General features: G+C 45.0%; 1 protein-coding gene across 7 annotated transcripts in view; it reads right to left on the bottom strand.

Annotated features, from left to right (window-relative positions):
• Window positions 1-2,047: 2,047 nt before the first annotated feature.
• ELOVL5 (ELOVL fatty acid elongase 5) overlaps window positions 2,048-23,969 on the bottom strand; it is an 84,893-nt gene continuing 62,971 nt past the window's right edge. For all 7 annotated transcript variants that reach the window (XM_045867019.3, XM_045867017.3, XM_064597710.1 and 4 more), the window contains 5 exons: window positions 10,955-11,032; window positions 9,775-9,946; window positions 7,951-8,075; window positions 5,201-5,335; window positions 2,048-3,905 (listed from right to left, as the gene is read on the bottom strand). In XM_045867019.3, coding sequence (XP_045722975.1) covers window positions 3,762-3,905; window positions 5,201-5,335; window positions 7,951-8,075; window positions 9,775-9,946; window positions 10,955-11,032 — 654 coding nt within the window. In that variant the 3' untranslated portion in view covers window positions 2,048-3,761. The remainder of the gene's footprint in view (window positions 3,906-5,200; window positions 5,336-7,950; window positions 8,076-9,774; window positions 9,947-10,954; window positions 11,033-23,969) is intronic.

Here is a 23,969-nt window from a genome sequence, read left to right on the forward strand (position 1 = left end):
TTTTTTTTTTTTTTAAGATTTATTTATTTATTTGAGAGAGCGAGAATGAGAGAGAGTACATGAGAGGGGGGAGAAGCAGGCTCCTCGCCGAGCAGGGAGCCCGATGCGGGACTCGATCCCGGGACTCCAGGATCATGACCTGAGCCGAAGGCAGTCGCTCAACCGACTGAGCCACCCAGGCGCCCCTGAACAGAACATAATCTTTTTTTTTTTTTTTTTAAGATTTATTTATTTATTTGAGAGAGAGAGAATGAGAGGGAGAGAGCACATGAGAGGGGGTAGGGTCAGAGGGAGAAGCAGACTCCCCGCCGAGCAGGGAGCCCGATGTGGGACTCGATCCCGGGACTCCGGGATCATGACCTGAGCCGAAGGCAGTCGCTCAACCGACTGGGCCACCCAGGCGCCCCTGAACAGAACATAATCTTGAAGGCGATAGCTAACACTGAGACTTTACTCTGCGCTTGATGTGCCTCCAAGGGCTTCTGTCCTGTATTTGCCCGCAAGTTACACAGGTAGAAGTCCAACCAGGCAACCAGGCCCCCAGGTTGTGCTTTTCGCATTAGGCTACAGTGCCTTTCCGCATGCATGGTAAGGCTGCTAAAAAGAGGGGAGATGTGAACCCTGCCCTTCCCATACAGGGGGGCCAACCTGCCCTTCCGCTTCCCTGTAAGAGGGCGAGAAGGATGGGAACGCATCTGGCCTTGCTCTGCCCTCGACCCACTTACTTCTCTGAGAGGAGGAGGGTGACCTTCTGGTTGCCAAGATGGGGAGATACAGTGAGTATATTTTCCTGGCACGGCAACGTCATCAGGACAGAATACGACACTGCAAGGGGACCTTGTAGTTTATGGTGGGTCCATTACTGGGCTGATAATCAAAATATTTGAATAACCAGTTCATCACCAGACCAACAAACGCCACAAACCACTGGTGTGCGAGGGCCAGCCCTGGTCAGTTTGCGTCAATAGGGTTATTGGCCAGGGTAATAAACCCCGTTGTGGTATTAGCATCACCAATCCAGTCTTTCCAGTAAGAGATGAACTGTTTTGATTTTCATTTATCTGATTTCTAGGTCCTGTTTTTTCTTTCTTTTTTTTAGGTCCTGTTTTTTCAATATGTGCTGGACTTGGAGGGAAGGGCAAGTATATGACTAACTATCACCACCAAAACCCCAGGAGTCCTCTGTACTTTTCAGACAGTATCCCCAAAATTAAATGCAGTTTCACATGACATTTTTAAGGTGATACTGACAAATTAGAAGGCACTCAAAAGGTAAGATCCAGCCTACACTGGGGACCACGTGTTATGCAGGAGATGGAAAGACGGGGGCCATTCAGGTCATGGCTCATGCATACGTGGTTGGACCTGTAAGTCGGACTGTGGCAGGCTGGGGGAGGGGGGGGGCAGAAAACAATCTTTGGCAAAGAAAGTGGTAGAGCTTTGGGAATAAGGTGGGCTCCCGTTACTCTAGAGAAGGGTCAGCAAATTATGGCTACAGCCCTTCTGTTTTGTGAGTAAAGCTTTATTGGAACCCAGCCATGCCCATCCATACACATATGGTCTATGGCTGATTTGCACTTGACAATGGCACAGTCGAAAGTGGGGTAGAGACTGTAGGGACTGCAAAGCCTAAAACACGTACTATCTGGCTTTTTACAGACCTCTGGTCTAGACCTAGGAAAGGAAAGCAACTAACAGCCTGAAGGTGTGTGTGTGGGAGGAGGGGTGGGGGGAAGAAAAGAGGAAGAGGGAGTATGTTTGGAAAGCCGGGACCTTTGGCTGGGGCGCCAGAAAAAGGCAGAGAGGAAACAATTAGGGTGGAACCACCACCATGTTTTACTCTGTGGGGGTCCCTCCTCATGTGAGCTGAGCTACAGAATACCCTTTCCAACTGAATTACCTACATCTATTGGGGTGAGTTCCAATTTTAGTATATGTGCTGCCGAAGCGAGCACTGGGGGGAGTTCCTAGAAGGTGGAGAGAGTGGATTTTTCTCCTGCCTGTCCGAATTGGCAGCATATAAACAGTAACATTATAAACACATGAGCACAGGTAATCAAAAACGTTTTAATGATTAATGTTTAGACATTATTTAACAGTGTGGGTATATTCAGATGAGCTAAAGCACACTTCGACAGCACACTACTGAATGTTATAGTTTCTGTATTGAAATATGTAAAGACATTTGCAAACTAGTACCTAGGAAGACATACATTTACAAATATACACATTCTAGATTTGATAAGGTAAATGTAAACAGATGCTGTGACTCCCTCCAAACAGAAAACCCGCAAAACTAATAAGAGAACCAATCAGCTCCCTGTAATATGAATGTGCAAAATTAAAGCATGGTAAACTGATATTTACATAAATATCAAACCAACAATTAGTTTATACATTGTCAATGACCTTCTAAGATGTGTCACGAGTGGTTCAATGACTGTTTTTTCTCCCAGTGGAGAAGGTATTCAGAGACTAAATTCCAACACTTTAAAATGACACGCACAATAGTCCTTATCTGTTTGACCACTGCCTCCAGGGTGAGAGACATGATTTTATGATAAGCAGTCTCATTTTTAAATAAGCAGTTCTACACAGGTCTTTAGATCCTAAGCAGAAAAAGAAAATTACAGGTACTATTAGATTTACACTAAACAAATGATCTCTATGCAATTTCCCAGTTCTCTTACATTGTAGCTATCTGTTTAATTTTACCTTAAATTTTTTTTAAGGTCCCTTTTTCCCCCTTCATTCATTTTTATAAGCTAGGCACATTTTAAAAGAAGTTTGTGTCAAAACAGAGAGCAGTACAGAAACCAATCCAAATTTGGACCCATTGCTCATCTATGGAATTCTGTCAAATGGTAAATATTCAATTATCTCTTTTGAAAAGTATACATCCTCTCTTTCACGAGTGGAAAGCAAAGTGGGCATTGTTTCCTGTATAAAAACACTTAGCACTTCAGAAATTTTAAATGTCCTACTCATCCTACATACTTTCCAAAATCTTGAAGACAAAGAATATATATTTAGGTTTCATCAAGACTGCTTTAGAGCCCCCCCCTTACATTATCAATAATGGCACTCAAAATAAAAAAATAAGATCTGTTAAAAAGTTAAACTGACCTTCCACTAGATTTGAGCCTGCCTGATTTAAAGCCAATATTATAAAACTGAAGGTGCCGTTTCTGATTTCACACGTACAAGTCACTTGAAATTATGTGTCACACGCTAGTTTCACAAATCACGGTCTTTGATTTTTTTCTGAACAGAGCTATTAAAAACGAATAAAAACTTGAAACATACCTAATTTAAATTAATAAGCTTTGGGCCCTGCTTTTTAAATTTTAAGGCATGTGTGTTTGTCTACTGTAACAACATTGTACAAATTTACAATCACATGCATGATCTACAGTAAAAAAAAAAAGTGTGGATTACAGTGTTTTTAAACTGTGAATCACAATTCAGCACCTATCATGTTATAACTAATAAGGCAACAGCAGTGTTGTATACTACAATAATACGCCCTCCACAGTTTAGCGCAGTGGTCGGTGAGAGCCCAGAAATGTTAAAAATCTTATGCCTACGTGTCTAATCTGTATACATTTTCTAGGGGTTTTGAACTGATGAAAAGAGGTCCTACATGAATCGCGCTATTGTAGGCCGGACTAGTTACAGCAGCTGTTAACAAGCATCGGGCACAACTCATACTGTGCTTACAATCAGACGATGGGTTTTGGAGGTTTTTCAACTCTTCGGCGTCAATCCTTCCGTTGCTTCCTCGGCTTCACGTTGTTTTCCAGGGAAGAAAAGCTGTTGGTGTGTCCGTTCACAGCAGCCACGGACCCGTTCTGGTGGTCCTTCAGGTGCTCTTTCCTCCGAGAGGCCCCCTTCTTGTTGTAAGTCTGAAATGCATCAGGGCAGATGGGCCGTGTGACTGGGTGCTCTGCTGGGGGTTGGGGGGCACCCCGCTTCCCTAACTCTAAGCCTAGACTCCTGGCACCGAGATGTAAGGTCCGCCATCAAGCAACCCTGGGAACATTTTTTGCCACTGGTTTCAATCACTCCTCTTTTGAGGCGTAGCCTGAGGTAAGTTCACAGGGGAATGCGCTGCAATGTAAGGGCTATTCTACAAACGAAGTAGAAAATTCAAATTATCCTTCACTTGGCTGTGCCCTCTCTGTATCTGGATGGCAGAGGATAGGGGCTACATGGCCATACCAGTTTCCCCCCCTCTGTGGTACCTCTTCCCATCACTCACATCTCTCACCTTCAGAATTTGCCCGTGAGTTCAGCAACTGCTTTGGCCCGTATGTACAAAGTGCTACGCTGCCAAAGCAGTTAAAATAGTATGATTTCAGTTTTGTTGGGTCCCATCCCGTAGCCTCCCTCACGCCTGATGAATGTCCCAAGGTAGGGCATACACCGTCCGCGCGGCAGTCCAGGAGCTCCCTCGACCGTGCCACCACACCCAGGGGTGTGGGGCCTAAGGTGCAGGTGGGCACAAGGATGGCAATGTGGTGACGCCCCCAGGTGGCTGCTCAACCAACTGGACTTCACTGCCGCCACGTCCCTGGCCTCTGCCCAGGCTCCTGACCTCTGGTGCCTGCCCAGAACCAGGCACTGCCCACGGGAGCAGGAACACACCTCATCCAGAGGTAATGGGGAGCTGCAAAGTGACCCATGGGAATAATCGGCCCACTTGGACCCTTCTGTGAGTAAAACTGACCTTACATCATGCACTTGGGAATGAACGGAGCCCCCAGTCCTGAACAGTGGAGGTGTGACGGAACTACAGCTGAGGGCTGTGATGGACATGTCTTTGGACATTTAATGTAGCCCCAGAGTTCAGGGCAGCAGGGCTGTGGGCCTGCTGGTGGAACTCACCCATCACATGTCTGCACTAGGCTGTGAGCAAAGCACCACGGAGCTTGCCGAACAGCTCTGCTTTCCCACATGAATCCCAAGCTCCCCTGCCAAAGGTCTAGAACCCCGGAAGTTTGGGACAGACTTCAGCATCTCCTATGTTGGCAGTAGTCCCCCTCCCAAAGGTAGGGGCTGACCTGTCACTGTGACTAAATTAGAGCCCGCTGCCTGGCACGCAGCAGGGGTTCTACAGGTCGTCCCCCTTAAACGAACAGAGGAGGGCCTTTGCTGGAAAGGCCACGAGTCCCAACTGCCACGGAAGAGTGAGACTTACCTGAACGTAGAAGTTTGTGAAGAGAGTGATCAGAGAGATCATGTATCCGATCTGGAAGTAGAGCCACCCAAGAGGGAATGTGCACGGCCAGAGGACCCCGCAGCTGGTCTGGATGATTGTCAGCACAAACTGCAGCTGGTGGGAGAGAGGGCCACAGCTGAGCAGCACGGCCACAGCCCATGGACAGGGCGCCACGCCAGATGGGCTCTCCATCCAGCACGACGAGTCCGTGAACGAACACTCACGGGCCCTTCTGGAGGCGAAGTCCCTTCACAAACACTAAGCAGACATTTATGCATAAAGTTCTCCTAAACTATATATGAGCCTTTGTCATATACATTTTTCTCCGCTTCCTACTACTTAAACCACCTTCTCTAAAATTCCGAGAAGAGTTAACAATACTACATGGTATACATGAAAGTTGCAGAGAGTAGATCTTAAAAGTTCTCATTGTAAGGAAAAACCCTATAGCTAGGTAGAGCGACTGTGGCTGTGACCTGAGCTTACTGTCACAATCCCTACACACACCTGATCAGTACGCCATACACTTCACAGAATGTTACAGGGCTAGTACAGCTCAGGGAAGCTGGGGAACAAAGGAAAACTTATCTAAACCTCCCCAAACACATAAACTTTAGGGACCCTGTATAGAGATGCAAAGTATTTTTTTGTATGCTTTATATTTTTAAGGGAGAAAGGAAGGGTGTGGAGTATATGTTTATTTTATTTTATTTTTTTAATTTTATTTATTTATTTGACAGAGAGAGACACAGCGAGAGAGGGAACACAAGCAGGGGGAGTGGGAGAGGGAGAAGCAGGCTTCCCGCCGAGCAGGGAGCCCGATGCAGGGCTCGATCCCAGGAGCCGAAGGCAGACGCTTAACGATTGAGCCACCCAGGGGTCCCTGGAGTATATGTTTAAAGAGAACCAGTGATGTCGCTGTGGGATGTGCAATTCCTATTTCTCCCTTTTTTTTTTTTTTAAAGATTTATTTATTTGAGAGAGAGTGTGAGCAGGGAGAGGGGTGCAGAGGAAGCAGGAGAGAGTTCTCAAAAAGAACCCCCGCTGAGCATGGAGCCCAACGCAGGGCTGGACCCCACAACCCTGAGATCATGACCTGAGCTGAAACCAAGAGCCGTACGCTTAACTGACTGAGCCACCCAGGTGCCCCAACTTTTCCTATTTCTTATCCATATGCCCTTTTGGTTTGAAGAAGGCTGGTCAACAGATTTAAACTTCTATCAAGATATAATGCTAAGTCCAGATTATTTCTGATGAATAAATCTTTTTTTTTTTTGGATGACAGATCACAGAACAACTGCTTGGAGAAACAGGGGAAAAGTGTTAAAATGAAGTGTGGCTACTGAAGGGTGAGTCTTCAAGAGGAATAACAATACTAGGGGGGGAAGGGTTCTGCCCACTGGATTTCTGGCCCAGCCCCCAGGGTTTCTCTGTAGAACTGTTCTTTTCCCCCCTTCTTCTCTTTTTTAAGGTAAGTATTCTAAGCTAAGGAATAACTAGGAGGGGTGCTTAAAATAAATCTAGGCAAACTGGGTGCAATCTTCTACCTCAAAGGGAAGAGCTTAATGGGAAACCAACTTCCCCAGTCTGTTCTTGTAAATTCTGCTTTTGCAGGCCCACAGCCGTGTGGTATAAATCAATCTCCACATCACTTCTCAAGCGTAACAAGAAGGTTAGAGAACAATTTTCCTGCCTCACAGGTGGGTGGAAAAAAATTAACAAGGACTAGAGAGCAGCTGGCAAAGAGGTGATAATGAAATGTCAAACACGTAAGTAGCTCAGAGGATCTTCTCAGATTTTTTTTCCCAGACTGTTATTTTTAAATATTGAAAAATCACAGTTGACTTGGAAAGACTGGAATCAGCTTGGTTTCTTTAGAGAAATACGCTGATAAGGCAAGGCTAGGGCTAAGGCTTTACTGCCTAAACCCCTCAGTCAGCTGGCTTTGGACTACTGCCTCAGTGTCCTCATCCATAGAGTGGGGATAACAACATGAGATGCGGCTACTGGAATAGTCCACGTAAACCTGCTTTCTTAGCATGAGTGCCTGACACAGAGTACACTCAACCAAGGTCAGTGTTTCACATCTGTAGTAATAGTAATTAGTTCACGAAAGAATTCACAAGGGGAGAGAAACAGGCGTCCGTCATATCCTGACAATTCAGGGAAGCTTCCGAAAGGACGTAGGACATGATCACTGGGTGCCAACAGCTGCTGGGTGGCCCTGGCACGGCCAACCTCGGGAAGCACAGCAGGTGCCATCCTAGCCAACAGGTGCTTTGCTGCAGGGGGCTGAGAGGTCACCGGGCACCTATCTTACTGACATCCTCGCTGCCTAATGGCTACAAGCATCCGGGACTCTGCTACCCCACAGCTCCTTCTAAAACTCCCGGAAACACGGGTCACAGTGGTCACTCTGGATTCTGGATTATAATTAGGAAACACACAGGCAACACATACTTTGTGCACAAACTAAGGACGAAGGACTGAACTTGAAGTCAGGAAATCAGCTTCTTGTCCTCATTCTACAGCCCAACTAGCTGTGTGCTCACAGGCATAGTTTCCTCCTCAACTGAAAGAAAATTCTCTGCTCAGCCTGTTGCAAGTAGTTTAATTGGATCAAAAGAGAAAGGGTGGGAAAGGCACATATTAGATACTATTAAAGAACAAAGCCAGGAAGAGGGGTCTGCCAGGCAGCAAGTCCTGGACAAAGAGGCTGAGTCACTTACCAGTTGCCCCTGAGTGATATACTTCTTCCACCAGAGGTATGGGCGCACGGAAGGGACGGACGACAGACCGTAGTACGAGTACATGAGGACATGGATGAAGCTATTCAGTGTGGCACCGAAGTAAGCTGAAAAACAGAGGGGATTTGGGAAGGAGAATGCATCAGTGTTTTACACATAACAAGATTCTGTTCAAATCTGAAAAACAGATGCATTCAAACAGGGGCTGGCAAGCACTGTGTGAACCAGTACTCGGAATTCCGTTTCCACTGGGGCAGGCAGACTGGGATGCTTTAAGGCCAGGGTCAGCTGGGGCTGCCAGGCAGGCATCTAACATAAGAGTCAGGAGACCACCTCACAGCTTTGTTGCCAGACCCCCCATCAACTCCCAGCGCAAGGTGCTTTTCTTTATGTGCCGAGTGCTTCAGGCCTGGGGAAGATAGCTGATGGGCAGGAAGTTCAAAGCTGGCTGTCTAACACACCTGCTGAAGTTGGAAGAGGTCTTGGAGGCCTCGGCCTCCTTATTATTCCCCAGGACTGCAGGGCTGAGACCACATATTTTTTCAATAATACAATCCAGAGTCCAGTTCCTTGGAGATAAAAGACTCCTCTTTTATTGCATGCTTTGAATTTCCAGTAGAACCACCAGTTCTTTTTTTAGCCTCTCTGTCCTCCTCCCCCACAGCGGGCAACCCGACAGAGCTCGCCAGTTCTCCCACACACAGTCGGAGGTGCATACGGCTGGGGTCAGGGAGGGAGGTTCTACCTCTGGCTATCACAGTAACTGACTGTGTGACCTTGGACAAGTCACATCCAGGTCCTGGTTGTTTCTCTTGGGCCCAGTGCGGCTAGTTAAAATCTGCCATCCTGTGAGTTCTTTGAAAATGTAAAGAGACACTGTTTCTATTATAAAGTTAAGTCAGATAATCCAGAGCCATGAGGTGTGACGGTGGGAAGAAAACATGAGAGGGCCGGGGCCTGTAACCTGAGCGCTACCAAACCTTTTACTATCTCAAGTTTCCTCCCAAACCACAGGGAGCTGGGTTTGGTGAGTCACCTTTCTGGTTCTAAAATTCTATGACTGTGTGAATCTTGGTGGGCCGGGTTAATCCAGGGCAAAATCCTAGGGAAAAAACCCACATGAGCAGACCCAGAGGTTCTCATATTCGTCAGTGCTAGATGGCAGAAATTTTGATCAGGACATTTGTTAGAACTCCCAAGCTAAACCTAGAGGAGACAACTTAATCTCTGAAAATTATGAGAGACCTCAGACCATAAGCTTTCTAAAAACGACACACATCCGTCTTTGGGAATTTACTTCAAATTTCGGTGCTTGCCATTGAAGATGCCCTGCTAACTGTGCTTCATGGAACATGGCAGGCTCATATGTGCAGACTTCCTCCTGTGCTCTTCAGCTAAAGCTGCGTTTCATCATTAGTCTTGTTTCCTGGGACTCCCTCAGTGGTGTGGTTCTATCTATCTGGCCTGCCCCTCTCAGTCAAATATCTTCCAAATTGTAGAGAAACAAGGACTAGAAATAACCTAGAACACCTACCCTCTATGACAGAGGACACTGTCCCTATTTCCCTATAAGCCCCAGGCTGGGGATTTGGTATCTCCCTCACCTTGCCAAGTCAGCCAGAAATAGGTTTCGTCAGCTTACTGAGTGCACAGGCCACACAATCATTAAAGCAACTCGGACACAAAGTTCCAGTGTTTGACCTAGAAATCCACAGAAAGAGCACCTCCTCTAAAAGCCTTGGTTTCAATTCAGCCTCTCTGCTCACACCTGTCCCCAGCAACCCCCCCCCCCCATGTAAGACTTACAGTGGCCGCAGGGGACCCAGTTCATCACAAACCACCATATGTTCAGCATGGAGGCGTGGTGGTAGACGTGCAGGACTGTGATCTGGTGGTTGTTCTTCCGTAAGATGAAGAAGAAGGTGTCCATGAATTCAATGAGCTTGGAGAAATAGTACCACCAGAGGACACGGATAATCTAAGAGGAAGAGATCATCAATGTTTCTCTGGACCATCACCCCGGACGTGTTTTACTAACATCCCAGAATCCCAGGTTCACTTGAAGCCTGAGCACCCCACTGGCTCCTAAAGTCCTTCAGCAGCTGGGAGCTCTGGTCATTCTGAGAGTGTCTCTAACCAAAGGATACTGGGGGGGTGGGGGGGGGAGGTGTGGAATGATGACAGGGAAAGTTTTAAAAGCAGCACGGCCATCTTTCAAGACTAACAAAAACAGGAGGATCAAGGTTCAAAAAACCCCTGAAGCCTGCCTAGTCCCTTTGGAAGGACCTGTGAAGCCATCGGTATAAAAAACCCTCCCGAGAGGCGCTTCTGATTTCAGGGGCTGGCGTGGGGGCAGGTGCCAGGATACAAGGCGAAGAAGAAAAGGAATCAGAACTTTGTGTGTCAGGTCCCTGCCCAGTTAAATACGTCACACAGTTCTAAGGAAACAACTGCCCATCTGAACTTAAAGCAGCAGCTTTTTATTTAGAACAAAACACCCAGAGTGGAAGTCGGAATCTCAAGACCACCCTCAGCACTTTAAGGAATGATTACAGCATTTAAGACGTTATTCTTATGATCCTGTTTATATGAATGCTGACAAATGCATGTAGTGTTTTTTTTTTTTTTCTGGAAACCTAAAAAAAATTTTTTTTTCAAGATTTTATTTTTAAGTAATCTCTACACCCGATGTGGGCCTCCAACTCACAATCCTGAGATTAAGAGTTGCACGCTCCACTGACTGAGCCAGCCAGGCGCCTTTTCCTAGAAACTGTTAACAGGAGTTACTTTTACTAAATGAAACTTTAGTTTTCATCTTATATCTCTCGTGTTGTTCAACTTTTCATACCATGTGGACATAGGTTTTTAAAAATTTTTTTTAAAAATGTCAACAGGAATTATCTTGGGCAGTGAGGATATGAACCATTTTGTCTTTTGTACAATTTATTTTAAAAAAAAAAACCTACTTAAAAAAGAGAGACCATACCTTCATATCTGCTTCTCCCGCGCTGCGAGTGCCTTGACAGAAGAAGTTGTACCTGCCTTCCCATACTCCTTTCACTAACTAAAAAAAAAGGATAAAAAAGGAAAAAGCCCATCACCAACAAGATCAGAAATATGGAAAGCCCTATTCAATTAAACTTCATCTGTTTCAGAATCTATGACAATTGACCTTGGGCTGGCTGAGGCAAGTCTGGTCTTTGCTCCTCAGCAAAAAGCATGACGATGGGGAGTGTGAACACCAGGAAGTCTCCATTTCACGAGGGGTGGCCTGGAAGTCAGTCACTCCAGGGTGCCGCCTTACCAAGCTGGCAGTCTCCACAGTTCTCCATTCCCTAGGCTGTCCCAAGACCCGGACCAACCTGATGGCAGGCTCCAGTCCCACACGCAGTCTCCAGGGAGATCACACCTTCACAAATTCAGCCCTTCCCTAAACCAGCACTTCTCAAACTTTGAGCATGGCGTACCGCCAGAATCCCCTCAGGGGCATGTAAAAACAGGATCACTGGGGAGTGTTTCTGATCCAATAGGCCTGGGGTGGGGTCCAAGAATTCATATTTCTAACAAGTTTCCAGATGATCCTGATGCTGCTGGTCCAGAGACCACACTCCAAGAATCACTGCTGTAAAACCTAGAATGATTTAGTCAGCCTCGCCTTCGTTATCTCCTGTTGCCGTGTCATCCGCTGGGCCCAGGAAGCAGAACTCTGCAGTGTCACAGAAAGGACCCCAGAATCAGGGGGTATGCAAGCTCTAGGTTACAGGCCTGCAGTATCACCAGTTCTCTATGGTTTCCTCATTTATCCATAGCGAGGACAACTGGCTAGATGAGATTTAAGGACCCATTGTAACAGTCCAGAGGGAAGGTTTACTTAGAACACTTGTGCACGTCCACACTATTTTCTAAACAAACACCTAGGACAAGGTGCTATTCCTTGTTCATGTGAACTGTAGCTTCCTGCTTCCCAAAGCCTATGGTGATCTTGATTTTTCCTGTTGACCTTCTCTCTGGGGGCCAATTGGCACTCTATAAATGGGGAGAATTCTGAGGTGGCCTGACTTGTGCCTGATCTCATCTGGTATCCAACATAAAAAACTGGCCCTGGGTCTCAAAGTGTGTTCCCCAGTCCAGCTCCATTAACACCACATAGGAACTTCTAAGACATGGAAGTTCTTGAGCCCACCCCAGAATCAAAACTCTAGGGGTAGACCATCAAGGTAGGGCCTTAGAGTCATAATCAGAGAGCTTTTGAAAATGGAATACTGTGGTTTCCAAAGTGTGGTTCCCAACCCAGCAGCATCAGAATCACCCAGGAATTTGTCAGAAACACAAAATCTCAAGCCCTACCCTAGACCTTCTGAATCAGAAATTTCTGAGCGCGAAGCCCAGAGGCGTGGCAACAGGCTGTTTCACAGGGGACTTTGACGCAGCTAAAGTTTGCAAACCACCGGCTGAAAGCCTTGGTTCCCACTCTAGTTACATAACAGGACCACCTGGGAGCTTCTAAAACCTGCTAATGCCTGGCCTCGCCCCAGATCATGAAACCAGAATCTTGAGGGGCCTTCACAAAGCTCTTAGAGTACTTCCAACCTGCAACTAGGAATGGGAATCACGGGTTTCATGCTGGGTAAGCAGCAAAGGGATTACAAGGGCCTGAAGACAAACGGTTAAACTTGAACCCAGTTTGACCTCAGAAATGCCAGAGTGGGCATGGCAATTGCACTCTGAATGCCCTTCTTAGAAACTGCTTTTTCTTCTACTAACTTCCTTTCTGTGGTTTGCCTTCTGGCTTTGTCATCTTCTATACATTAAAAAGTATTAAGCATTAACATGGTTTTCAAGGCCAAAGACCAACACAGGCGTTTGGAGTACACATGGGGGAGGCATTGTTTTTCGATGAAGAGTTCGCATTAGGAAGCAGAAGGCCAGGGAGCCGGGACGAGTTAGGCTGCCGTCCACCGAGGCCCAAGATCTGAAGCGAGCCCGCTAAGTTCCTCGGGCCCTGGGTGTTTTTATGTAAAAAGGTGAGGTTGGACTAAATGATCTCTAAAGGTTCTAATTTTCTACAATTCCTATGTTAGGACTTTTAAAAAACAGACCACACACAAACTATGCTATACTTCACTATCTTTGAAAGACCAACATCTGCAAGGTAATTTACTAGAAGGTATGTCGTCCTTTTGGACAATATTCTGCTCTCAAGTCACGGCAGGTTAAGCACCCCACATGCAGACCCATCCCGAGTTCCAAGGATCGAGATAAAAAGCCTGAACCTCAAGTGGGATCGGGAGCTGGGGGTGCAGGCTTGTGTGCCCTCAGAAGACCTGAGGTGGAGAGAAGAGACTGGAGTCTCCCCGCCCTTCCTTCTACCCCATGAGGGAACCAGTGAATTATCTTCTGTGGCTGGAGGTTACGGAAAGGGAATGAACGGTTCTTGAAAAAATTTTCACACGACTACTGCAAATGATAAAAAGGATAACACAGCAAAGTGCTCCATGAAGATAAATTTATGCAATTTAAAAGATGCCTTTATTTAAAACGATAGCCTTACTTGGCAAAATTAAAAACTTATTAACCATGATTGCCTCACTAGACATGCTTTTTGAAATGTTAACATCTTGTCAATTTAAAATTCTAGAACCTACCATCACTGTTTTCCAGATATTTTGGTCTATCGTGTCCTGAGACACTCTGGGTTGGTTTGCTTTTGCCAATTTTAGAACAGGATGGCTGGTTGAGGTACAGATCACTGCATTCATGAATGCCTACCTTGGTAGGGGAGGAGACAGGCAAGGGAGCTGAGGAAGAATAGAGCTAATCCTTCCTTGTATTCCTGTAGGCACCTTGACCTCAAGGGTAGGCACAGATTGAGGAAGGACCTGTTAACTCTAGCAGAGGGGACGAACACATCCCTTTCTTTTAAAATGTCTTTCAGAAGGCATCCAGGTTGGATTGCTTTGCTCCTTAAGCTAATTACTTTAAAATTCCATTTGTCCCTCTTCCTATAATAGGAAAAAAAAAAAAGACATGTGTATCTAAAACACCCAGCATCTCTGGAGACTAAAGAACTCCAGGTCTTGGGGGGTGAACTTCCCCCAAACTGAAGCATTAAAACAGGTACACAAACCAGAAGCTTTCATCCAGCTTCAGGGCCCTGAACCCACCGTCCCCTTCTCCCAGGAGGGGCTAACTACAGCCCCCAGGGCACCACTGCCACTCGGCACTTCCACTGGGGCCAACCACTGAATTCTGTGTTTAAGACCCTTCAGTGACTCCCAGTGCCTTTAGAACCAAATCCCAAACCCTAGGTGCAGCATTCAGTCTTCCACTGCTCTCGGACCTACAGTCAGATGGGCCCTCTTTCGTTCCTTGCCCACTGTACAGCGGCCAAGGGCAAAGTGCACAGGTTTGGGCACTAGTCAGGAGGACTTTAATTCCTAGCATCCCACATTTAGCTAGGTGACCTTAGACAAAGGTCTGTACACCTCTCTATACACCTCAGTTTCTTCACTCCCCAAATAGGATAAAAATAGCAACCCCGCCTCTTCAGGCTGCCATGAAAAGTAAATGAGATGGCTGGAGTGTACAAATGCTTACCCTACCCAACCTGGTACATAGGATAAACACAACAAATGTTAGCAGTGACCATTCGCTTATTCTTTTCAACTGGAATGCTGTCTACACCCAGGTACTTCCATCTCTAGCTCTTAAAATCCTAACTATCCTTCGAAGTTTGCTTAGCTATTTTTTGTTTTTTAAATATTTATTTATTTATTTTAGGTACAGAGATAAGAGAGAGAGTGGGAAGAGGGAGAGAGAATCCTCAAGCAGACTCCTGGATGAGCACAGAGCCTGACATGGGGCATGATCTCACAACCCTGAGATCATGACTTGGGCCAAAATCAAGAGTCAGATGCTTCACCAAATGGACAACCCAAGAGCCCCTAAAATCCTCTTTTCTTCATGATTGCTCACTTGGGCCTCCAGTCTGAAGTCTGTCCTTCCTCTAAGCTCACCCTGCCATGGCTTATAGTTACCTGCTCATATGCTCCCTTTCAACCCTTTGTTAAAGGGTCTATTTTAAGCTCTTTGGGAAGCTCACACAGGTGGGGACTGTGGCTCCTGCATCCACAGAACCCAGCACAGGAACCTGCACACAAGACGTGCTGAATAGTTGCTAAACTGATGACAAAGTTTGAGGCCCTACTTTTCACCTCCCTCCGCCAAAATCAAGGCCGAATATATTATTCATAGCCAAAAAAACAGCCCCAAACCAAAAAGATGTCATTTCTGCTTTGCAAATGGAGAAACTGAAACACAAGAAAGTATTTTGGTGAAACTTGGACTTGACAATATTCATCTGAATTCTGTTCACAAGACGGAAGAACCCGTCCCCATCAAATGTCATAATGCGGGAATATGGGAAGTTGAATTCTCAAATATCCTTGGCTTCAGAAGGGATAGAATAATTTCACACACGAGGACCAAGCCCCTGAGTTAAAGTTTATTCATCTAAGACTCTCATCAATTCTCTATAAAATGGGCCTCTATCAGAAAGTTCTACTCCCTCCATCCCCCATAAGAGGGAAACAGCATGGGCCCTGCTGTTCCAGCGCCCCTCTAGGAACACATCAGTGGACACAATGCTCCAGTCAAAGTCACCTTGGCTACCGTTTCCCTTCAGGGCTTGGGCCTGGCTTCCTTTCAGAGAGCTGCTCTGGTCAGTTCCCCAGAAATTCAACACACTGCTGCAGGCACTGCAAAGCGAGAGGGAGGAGGCTGGACAAAGGTGAGGAACTGAGAGTAGGGATAGGTCTCTCTATCTTGGGCTCCTGGGAATCAGCTCAAGAGCGCACAGGACTATACCTCAGTGAAAACGGGGGCCACGACGAACAGCTTGCCACCATCCGCACAGTTCCGTACACCACCAGCTACTCCAAGAGCAACCAAGTGTGCATTATTTACTCTACCTGGCTTTTCCCAAGTAATCAAAATACAAACAGCACCACTGCAAACCATATGTGCTTTCTCCTTCCTGGAGTAAAGCAAACTTTAATTAGGCAAGGAGCATGGAAAGAGCTAGAATTAAAGCCGAGCTAGAAGCTTTCTCTTCTTATAGGACAAATTCAATAACCAAAGGTTGTTTCATGCATCTTTTCATTTAAAGAAGAGAAGTTAGGCGAGTATCACAGCTAGGTCTGGATGATGCAGCTCATGGAGTGAATCATTTTTTTTTTTTAATTTAATTTTATCTTATGTTAGTCACCATACATCATTAGTTTTGATGTAGTGTTCCACCAGTCATTTTTGTGTAACACCCAGTGCTCCATGCAGTACATGCCCTCAATACCCATCCCCTACCCCCCTCCCCTCTAGAACCCTCAGTTTGTTTCTCAGAGTCCATAGTCTCTCATGGTTCATCTCTCCCTCCAATTCCCCTCCTTCATTTTTCCCTTCCTTCTCCTAACATCCTCCATGCTATTCTTTATGTTCCACAAATAAGTGAAACCATATGATAATTGACGTTCTCTGCTTGACTTATTTCACTTAGCACAATCTCCTCCAGTCCCATCCATGTTGATGTAAAAGTTGGGTATTCATCCTTTCTGATGGCTGAGTAATATTCCATTGTATATATGAACCACATCTTCTTTATTTTTTCATCTGTTGAAGGGCATATCGGCTCTTTCCACAGTTTGGCTATTGCGGACATTGCTGCTATGAACATTGGGGTGCATATGGCCTTTCTTTTCACTACATCTGTGTCTTTGGGGTAAATACCCAGGAGTGCAATTGCTAGGTCATAGGGTAGCTCTATTTGTAATTTTTTGAGGCACCTCCACACTGTTTTCCAAAGTGGCTGTACCAACTTGCATTCCCACCAACGGTGTAAGAGGGTTCCCCTTTCTCCACAACCTCTCTGTTTGTGGCCTCTTGCCTTGTCCATTTTTGCCATTCTAACTTGTGTAAGGTGGTATCTCAATGCAGTTTTGGTTTGAATTTCCCTGATCTAATGATGATGAACATTTTTTCATGTGTCTGTTAGCCATTTGTATGTCTTCTTTGGAGAAGTGTCTTTCATGTCTTCTGCCCTTTTTTTGACTTATTTGTTTTTTGGGTGTTAAATTTGAGAAGTTCTTTATAGATCTTGGATACCTGCCCTTTATCTGGTGTCATTTGCAAATATCTTCTCCCGTTCTTGGGTTGTCTCTTTGTTTTGTTGACTGTTTCCTTTGCTGTGCAGAAGCTTTTTATCTTGATGAAGTCCCAAAAGTTCATTTTTGCTTTTGTTTCACTAGCCTTTGGAGATGTATCTTGAAAGAAGTTGCTGTGGCCAATGTCAAAGAGGTTACTGCCTATGTTCTCCTCTAGGATTTCGGTGGATTCCTGTCTCACATGGAGGTTTTCATCCATTTTGAGTTTATCTTTGTGTATGGTGTTAGAGAATGGTTGAGTTTCATTCTTCTGTATATAGCTGTTCAATTTTCCCAACACATTTATTGAAGAGACTGTCTTTTTTTCATTGCATATTTTTCCCAGCTTTGTCGAAGATTATTTGACCATAGAGTTGAGGGTCCATATCTGGGCTCTCTTTTCTGTTCCATTGGTCTATATGTCTGTTTTTGTGTCAGTACCATGCTGTCTTGGTGATCACTGCTCTGTAATATAGCTTGAAATCAGGCAATGTGATGCCCCCAGCTTTGTTTTTTCAACATTTCCTTGGCAATTCGGGGTCTTTTCTCATTCCATACAAATTTTAGGATTGTTTTATTCCAGCACTTCGAAAAATATCATTGGAATTTTGATCAGGATGGCATTGAAGGTATAGATTACTCTGGGTAGCATAGACATTTTAACAATGTTTATTCTTCCGATCCATGAGCATGGAATGTTTTTTCATCTTTTTGTGTCTTCTTCAATTTCTTTCATGAGTGTTCTGTAGTTCCTAGAGTATAGATCCTTTACCTCTTTGGTTAGGTTTATTCTGAGGTATCTTATGGTTTTTGGTGCTATTGTAAATGGAACCGTTTCTCTAATTTCTCTTCTACAGTTGCATTGTTAGTGTATAAGAAAGCAACAGATTTCTGTGCACTGATTTTGTATCCTGCCACATTACTGAATTGCTGTAGAAGTTCTAGTAATTTGGGGGTGGAGTCTTTTGGGTTTTCCTCATAAAGTATCATGTCGTCTGTGAAAAGAGAGTTTGACTTCTTCTTTGCCAATTTGAATACCGTTTATTTCTTTTTGTTGTCTGACTCCTGTGGCTAGGATTTCTAGTACTATGTTGAACAATAGTGGTGAGAGTGGGCATCCTTGACGTGTTCCTGATCTTAAGGGAAAGGCTCTCAGCTTTTCCCCATTGAGGATGATATTTGCTGTGGGTTTTTCATAGATGGATTTTATGAACTTGAGGTTCATAACATATAGGTTCCCTCTATCCCTGTACTCTGAAGAGTTTTAATCAGGAAAGGATACTGTGTTTTGTCAAATACTTTTTCTACATCTATTGAGAGGACCATATGGTTCTTCTCTCTCTTCTCTCTTATTATTGTGTTCTATCATATTAATTGATTTGCAAATGTTGAACCACCCTTGCATCCTGGGGATAAATCCCACTTAGTCGTGGTGGATGATCCCTTTTTTTTTTTTTTAAAGATTTTATTTATTTGACAGAGAGAGACACAGCAAGAGAGGGGACACAAGCAGGGGGAGTGTGAGAGGGAGAAGCAGGCTTCCCGCACAGCGGGGAGCCCAATGCAGGGCTCAGTCGAAGGCAGACGCTTAACAACTGAGCCTCCCAGGCACCCCGTGGATGATCCTTTTAATGTATTGTTGGATCCTATTAGCTAGGATTTTGTTGAGGATTTTGAATCCATATTCATCAGGGATATCAGTCTGAAATTCTCCTTTTTGATGGGGTCTTTGCCTGGTTTGGGGATTAAGGTAATGCTGGCCTCACAGAATGAGTCTGGAAGCTTTCCTTCTGTTTCTATTTTTTTTTTTTTTTTTAAAGATTTTATTTATTAGACAGAGAGAGACAGCAAGAGCAGGAACACAAGCAGGGGGAGTGGGAGAGGGAGAAGCAGGCTTCCCGCCGAGCAGGGAGCCCGATGTGGGACTTGATCCCGGGACCTGGGGATCATGACCTGAGCCGAAGGCAGACGCTTAACGACTGAGCCACCCAGGCGCCCTGTTTCTATTTTTTGAAACAGCTTTAGGAGAATAGGTATTAGTTCTTCTTTGAATGTTTGGTAGAATTCCCCAGGGAATCCATCAGGCCCTGGACTAGTTTTTTGGGAGGTTTTTGATCACTGCTTCAATCTCGTAACTGGTTATTGACCTATTCAGGTTGTCAATTTCGTCCTGTTTCAGTCTGGGCAGCTTATAGGTTTCTAGGAAGGCCTCCATTTCATCCAGATTGCTCAGTTTATTGGCATATAGTTGTTGATAATAATTTCTAATAATTGTTTCTATTTCCTTGTTGTTAGTCGTGATCTCTCCCCTTTCATTCATAATTTTATTAATTTGGGTCCTTTCTCTTCTTTTGGATAAGTCTGGCCAGTGGTTTATTGATCTTATTAATTTTTCAAAGAACCAACTTCTAGTTTTGTTGATCTGATCTACTATGTTTCTGGTTTCTAATTCATTGATCTCTGCTCTAATCTTTATTTCTCTTCTAATGCATGACTTAGGCATTGTTTGTTGCTTTTTCTCTAGTTCTTTAAGGTGTAGAGTTAGTTGGTGAATTTAGGATTTTTCTATTTTTCTGAGTGAAGCTTGGATGGCTATGTATTTCCCCCTTAGGACCGCCTTTGCAGTATCCCATAGGTTTTGGACTGATGTGTTTTTGTTCTCATTGGTTTCCATGAATTGTTTAAGTTCTTCTTTGATTTCCTGGTTGATCCAAACATTCTTGAGCATAGTGGTCTTTAGCTTCCAAGTGCTTGAATTTCTGCCAATATTTTTCTCGTGATTGAGTTCCAGTTTTAACACACTATGGTCTGAGAATATGCAGGGAATAATCTCAGTCTTTTGGTATTGGTTGAGACCTGATTTGTGACCCAGTATGTGGTCTATTCTGGAGAAACTTCCATGTGCACTCGAGAAGAATGAGTATTCTGTTGTTTTAGGGTGGAATGTTCTGTATGTATCTATGAGGTTCATCTGGTCCAGTGTGTCATTCAAAGCTCTTGTTTCTTTGTTGATTTTGGGCTTAGATGATCTGTCTATTGCTGAGAGTGGAGTATTGAGGTCTCCTACAATTAACGTATTGTTATCAATATGACTCTTTATTTTGGTTAACAGTTGGCTTATGTAGGTGGCTGCTCCCATGTTGGGGGCATAGATATTTACAATTGTTAGTGCTTCTTGTTGGATAGACCCTTTAAGAATGATATTGTGTCCTTCTGTGTCTCTAACTACAGTCTTTAGTTTAAAATCTAATTTGTCTGATATAAGAATTGCTACCCCAGTTTTATTTTGAGGTCCGCTGGCATGGAAGATGGATCTCCATCCCTTCACTTTCAGTCTAGATGTATCTTTAGGTTCAAAATGAGTCTCTTGTAGACAGCATATAGATGGGTCCTGTCTTTTTATTCAATCTGCAACCCTGTGCTGTTTTATGGGAGCATTTAGGCCATTTACGTTGAGAGTGATTATTGAAAGATATGAATTAATTGTCATCATGTTGCCTGTGAAGACCTTGTTTTATAGATTGTCCCTATAAATTTCTGTTGTATATCACTCTTGGGGTCTTTCTCCTTTTATAGAAGTCCCCTTAATATTTCGTGCAGGGCCAGCTTAGTGGTCACATATTCTTTCAGTTTCTGCCGGTCGTGGAAGCTCTGCATCTCTCCATCCATTCTAAATGAAAGCCTTGCTGGATAAAGTATTTTTGGATGCATGTTCTTCTCATTTAGTACCCTGAATATGTCTTGCCAGCCCTTTCTGGCTTGCCAGGTCTCTGTGGATAGGTCTGACGTTATTCTGATGTTCCTCCCTCTGTATGTAAGGAATCTCTTCCCCCAACTGCCCTTAAGATGGTTTCCTTGGTTCTAAGATTTGCGAGTTTTACTATTACATGCCGGGGTGTTGGCCTGTTTTCCTTGATCTTGGGGGGGGTCCTCTCTGCCTCTGGGACACAAATGTTTGTTTCATTCCCCAGATTGGGGGAATCTCAGCTATGATGTGCTCCAACATATCTTCTAGTTCCCTCTCTCTCTCCACCCACTCAGGGATTCCAATAATTCTGACATTGGAACGTTTCATGGTGTCACTTATTTCTCTGATTCTATTTTCATGGATTCTGAGTTGTTTTTCCCTGGCCTCCTCTTTTCCCTTTTTATCTATTAAGTCGTCTGCCAGGTCACTAATTTGTTCTTCTGCCTCGCTTACCCTAGCTGTTACATTATCTAGATTAGACTGGATCTCACTGATAGCATTTTTAAGTTCTGCCAATTCAGCTTTCATTTCTGCCCTTAGAGACTCTGTGTTGCCATTAATCGATTTCTCCATTCTAGCTACTGTCTTCACAATTGCTAGCCTGAATTCCATCTCCGACATCTTTGTTATATCTGAATCCATTTGTAAATTTGTGGCATAAGTCATAATCTCTGAGTCTTTTCTGTTTTGGGGGTTCCTCCTCCCAGTCATTCTGTTGAGGGGTGGTTGAGGAAGCATAAGTCCAAATTACTGACCACCACCCAAGCAAGATGCACCTGTTTTCTAGGGACCTTAGGGTTGCTGGCCTCTTGTTTTCCCAGCCTATCTTCTGGGGGAGGGGCCTGCCGTGTTGTTACTCAGGAAACCCTGTTTGGGCAGAGTTGCCCTGCCCCCTGTGGTGGCGGATGGGCTCAGTGGAAACCAGTTTTTGGGGGCTTTTGTTCTCTGGGAGCTTTCCCTGGTGGCTTTCCGCATCTCTTCCGAGAGTCAGAGCAGAAGAGACCGTTTCCAACCCTCTGCCTCAGAGCAGAGAGATCGCAGTCTGTTCTTCAGTGAGCTCTCCAGGCCACACTGTCTCTGTTTTTGTCTGTGCTGCTATAAACTGCAGCGTCCTGGGCTGTGCGCCCCTCAGCAGCGCTCCCAGTCCTGCCTCCAGGTTGGGGCACGTGTCTGCCCTTTGTGCTTCTAAAACCGCCAGCTTCCCCCAGTTCGCATGTGCGGCCCCGCCGCTCCGGGTTTCCATCTGGGGGGCTGCCCTAAAGTCCTTTCCCTGCCGCTACCAGTCTGCGAACCTGTGCCCGGTCCCCAGCATGGCAGGCTATCACTCACCGGCAGTGTAGGATCTCCATGGCCAGGCTCCCTCCCGCTGCCATTTATCGTCCAATATCTGCCTGCGGAATCACGGCTCCCTGCTTTGTACCTTGAAACCAACCGCCTGCAATATTCTGTTTGTAGAGATCCAGATCTTCTTACACCTCAGGCTAATTTCGTGGGTGTTCAGAGCGCTCTGGTAGATATCCAGTTCAATTCTGGGGACTGGTTGGAATGGGGTCCCCTACTCCTCCGCCATCTTTTCCCAGGACTCTGAAATCAATCATTTCTAATGGTGAGAGGTGACTTCTCATCTAACACCACATTTAGCCACAAATGTGGTATAACCTTTAGCATGACAACCATTTCCAGGGCACCTTCTGGAATTCTACCAAAGCATCTCAAGAAACAAGGTCATTTAGCATTTAAAGAATAAGCAGAAGAATGTCATCTTGGGTGGCCATTATCAGCTTTTCACCCCAATATCTCAAGATGTCAGAGCCACAAAATAACCCTTTTTGAAAAGGGCTGGCTGGTTTTAGTGATAAGGGCCTGGTGAGCTGTGTGGTTAGTACCCCCAAGCAGACCTCCATCCAATAAAAGATAAGAAGAGACTGTCTATACTGGAATTCAAACTATATCTAGAAGAGGACCCAGGGACATTTCCACATAACACCAAGTGTGTGGGGTTGACATCTGCACAGCCCTTATTGTTTCTATGTGGATGCTCAAGTGTGTATTTTTTAGAGTTGGTACAAGCCACGTTTTTAATAAGGAAACGGAGATGAGAAATGATACAGATGCCCCAGAGTCACATAGCTTTTTGGTGGAACCACTAGGACCAGCAACCAGGAATTCTGGCTCTCAGTTTAACTGCAATCTCAAACAGGAGTTCCATGTTCCTCTGACCTTCCTTGCTTGTTTTTGAATCCTTAATAATTCAAGAGCACAATGGGGGTACTCTACCAATGAAGCAATCTGAGGAAAAGTAGACTTTTACCTGCATCTTTACTTCAGCAGATGTTTGGTTTAAAATTAACCACCAGCTGCTCCAAAACTGAAAGTATCTAGTTCTTCCAGGGTTTAGCTAGCCGCTCTTGGCTGTGCTATTATGGAACAGGGTCAGGTCAAAGCATGTGGCTTTGCATTTCAAATCTTTCATGTCCAGACCATAAGGATGCCCATTAAAATAACTGCACACTCATAACCTCCCAAAGTGTTTTGTTTTGTTTTCCTTATGACCAGGAATACCCTTGGGTTACTGCTGAATGGGATACTTTCAGTTAAGTCATAAGGACAGGCTCTGTACACTAGAGAAGGCTTTAGAACAAAGCACAAAGGACCAGCTTGTCCTCAGCCCAAGCTGAAACAGGGATGTCTGGCATTTTCCCCTGGACCCTAGACCCTGTCCTCTTATGCTGGCAGTCCTATTCTCTCATCTCTCAGGCCTCCTGAGGAGTGGCTTCTGCTAAGTAGCTGCCATGCATCCAGCAAGAAATGCTCATTTTTCAGTTCATGGGGTGTTAGTGGTTAAGGAGAGGAAAACATCAAGCCAAGACTCAGCATCTCGAGATAGTACTGTACAATGGTTTGAGGCACAGACCTGAATTCCTGGCCTACCCAGGAACTCTCCCTCAGCAGAAAGGGCAGTGACAGTCCAAGGAACAGTAAAGGAGTTAGCCCAGTATCTGGCATAGGAGGCACTATGTAAGTCTTTGCTATGATTTTAGCCAGATGTTTGCTATTTC

The sequence above is a fragment of the Mirounga angustirostris genome, unplaced genomic scaffold, assembly GCF_029215605.1.
Source record: "Mirounga angustirostris isolate CCGP_5_RB_7025 unplaced genomic scaffold, mMirAng1.0.hap1 SCAF_8, whole genome shotgun sequence".
NCBI lineage: Eukaryota > Metazoa > Chordata > Mammalia > Carnivora > Phocidae > Mirounga > Mirounga angustirostris.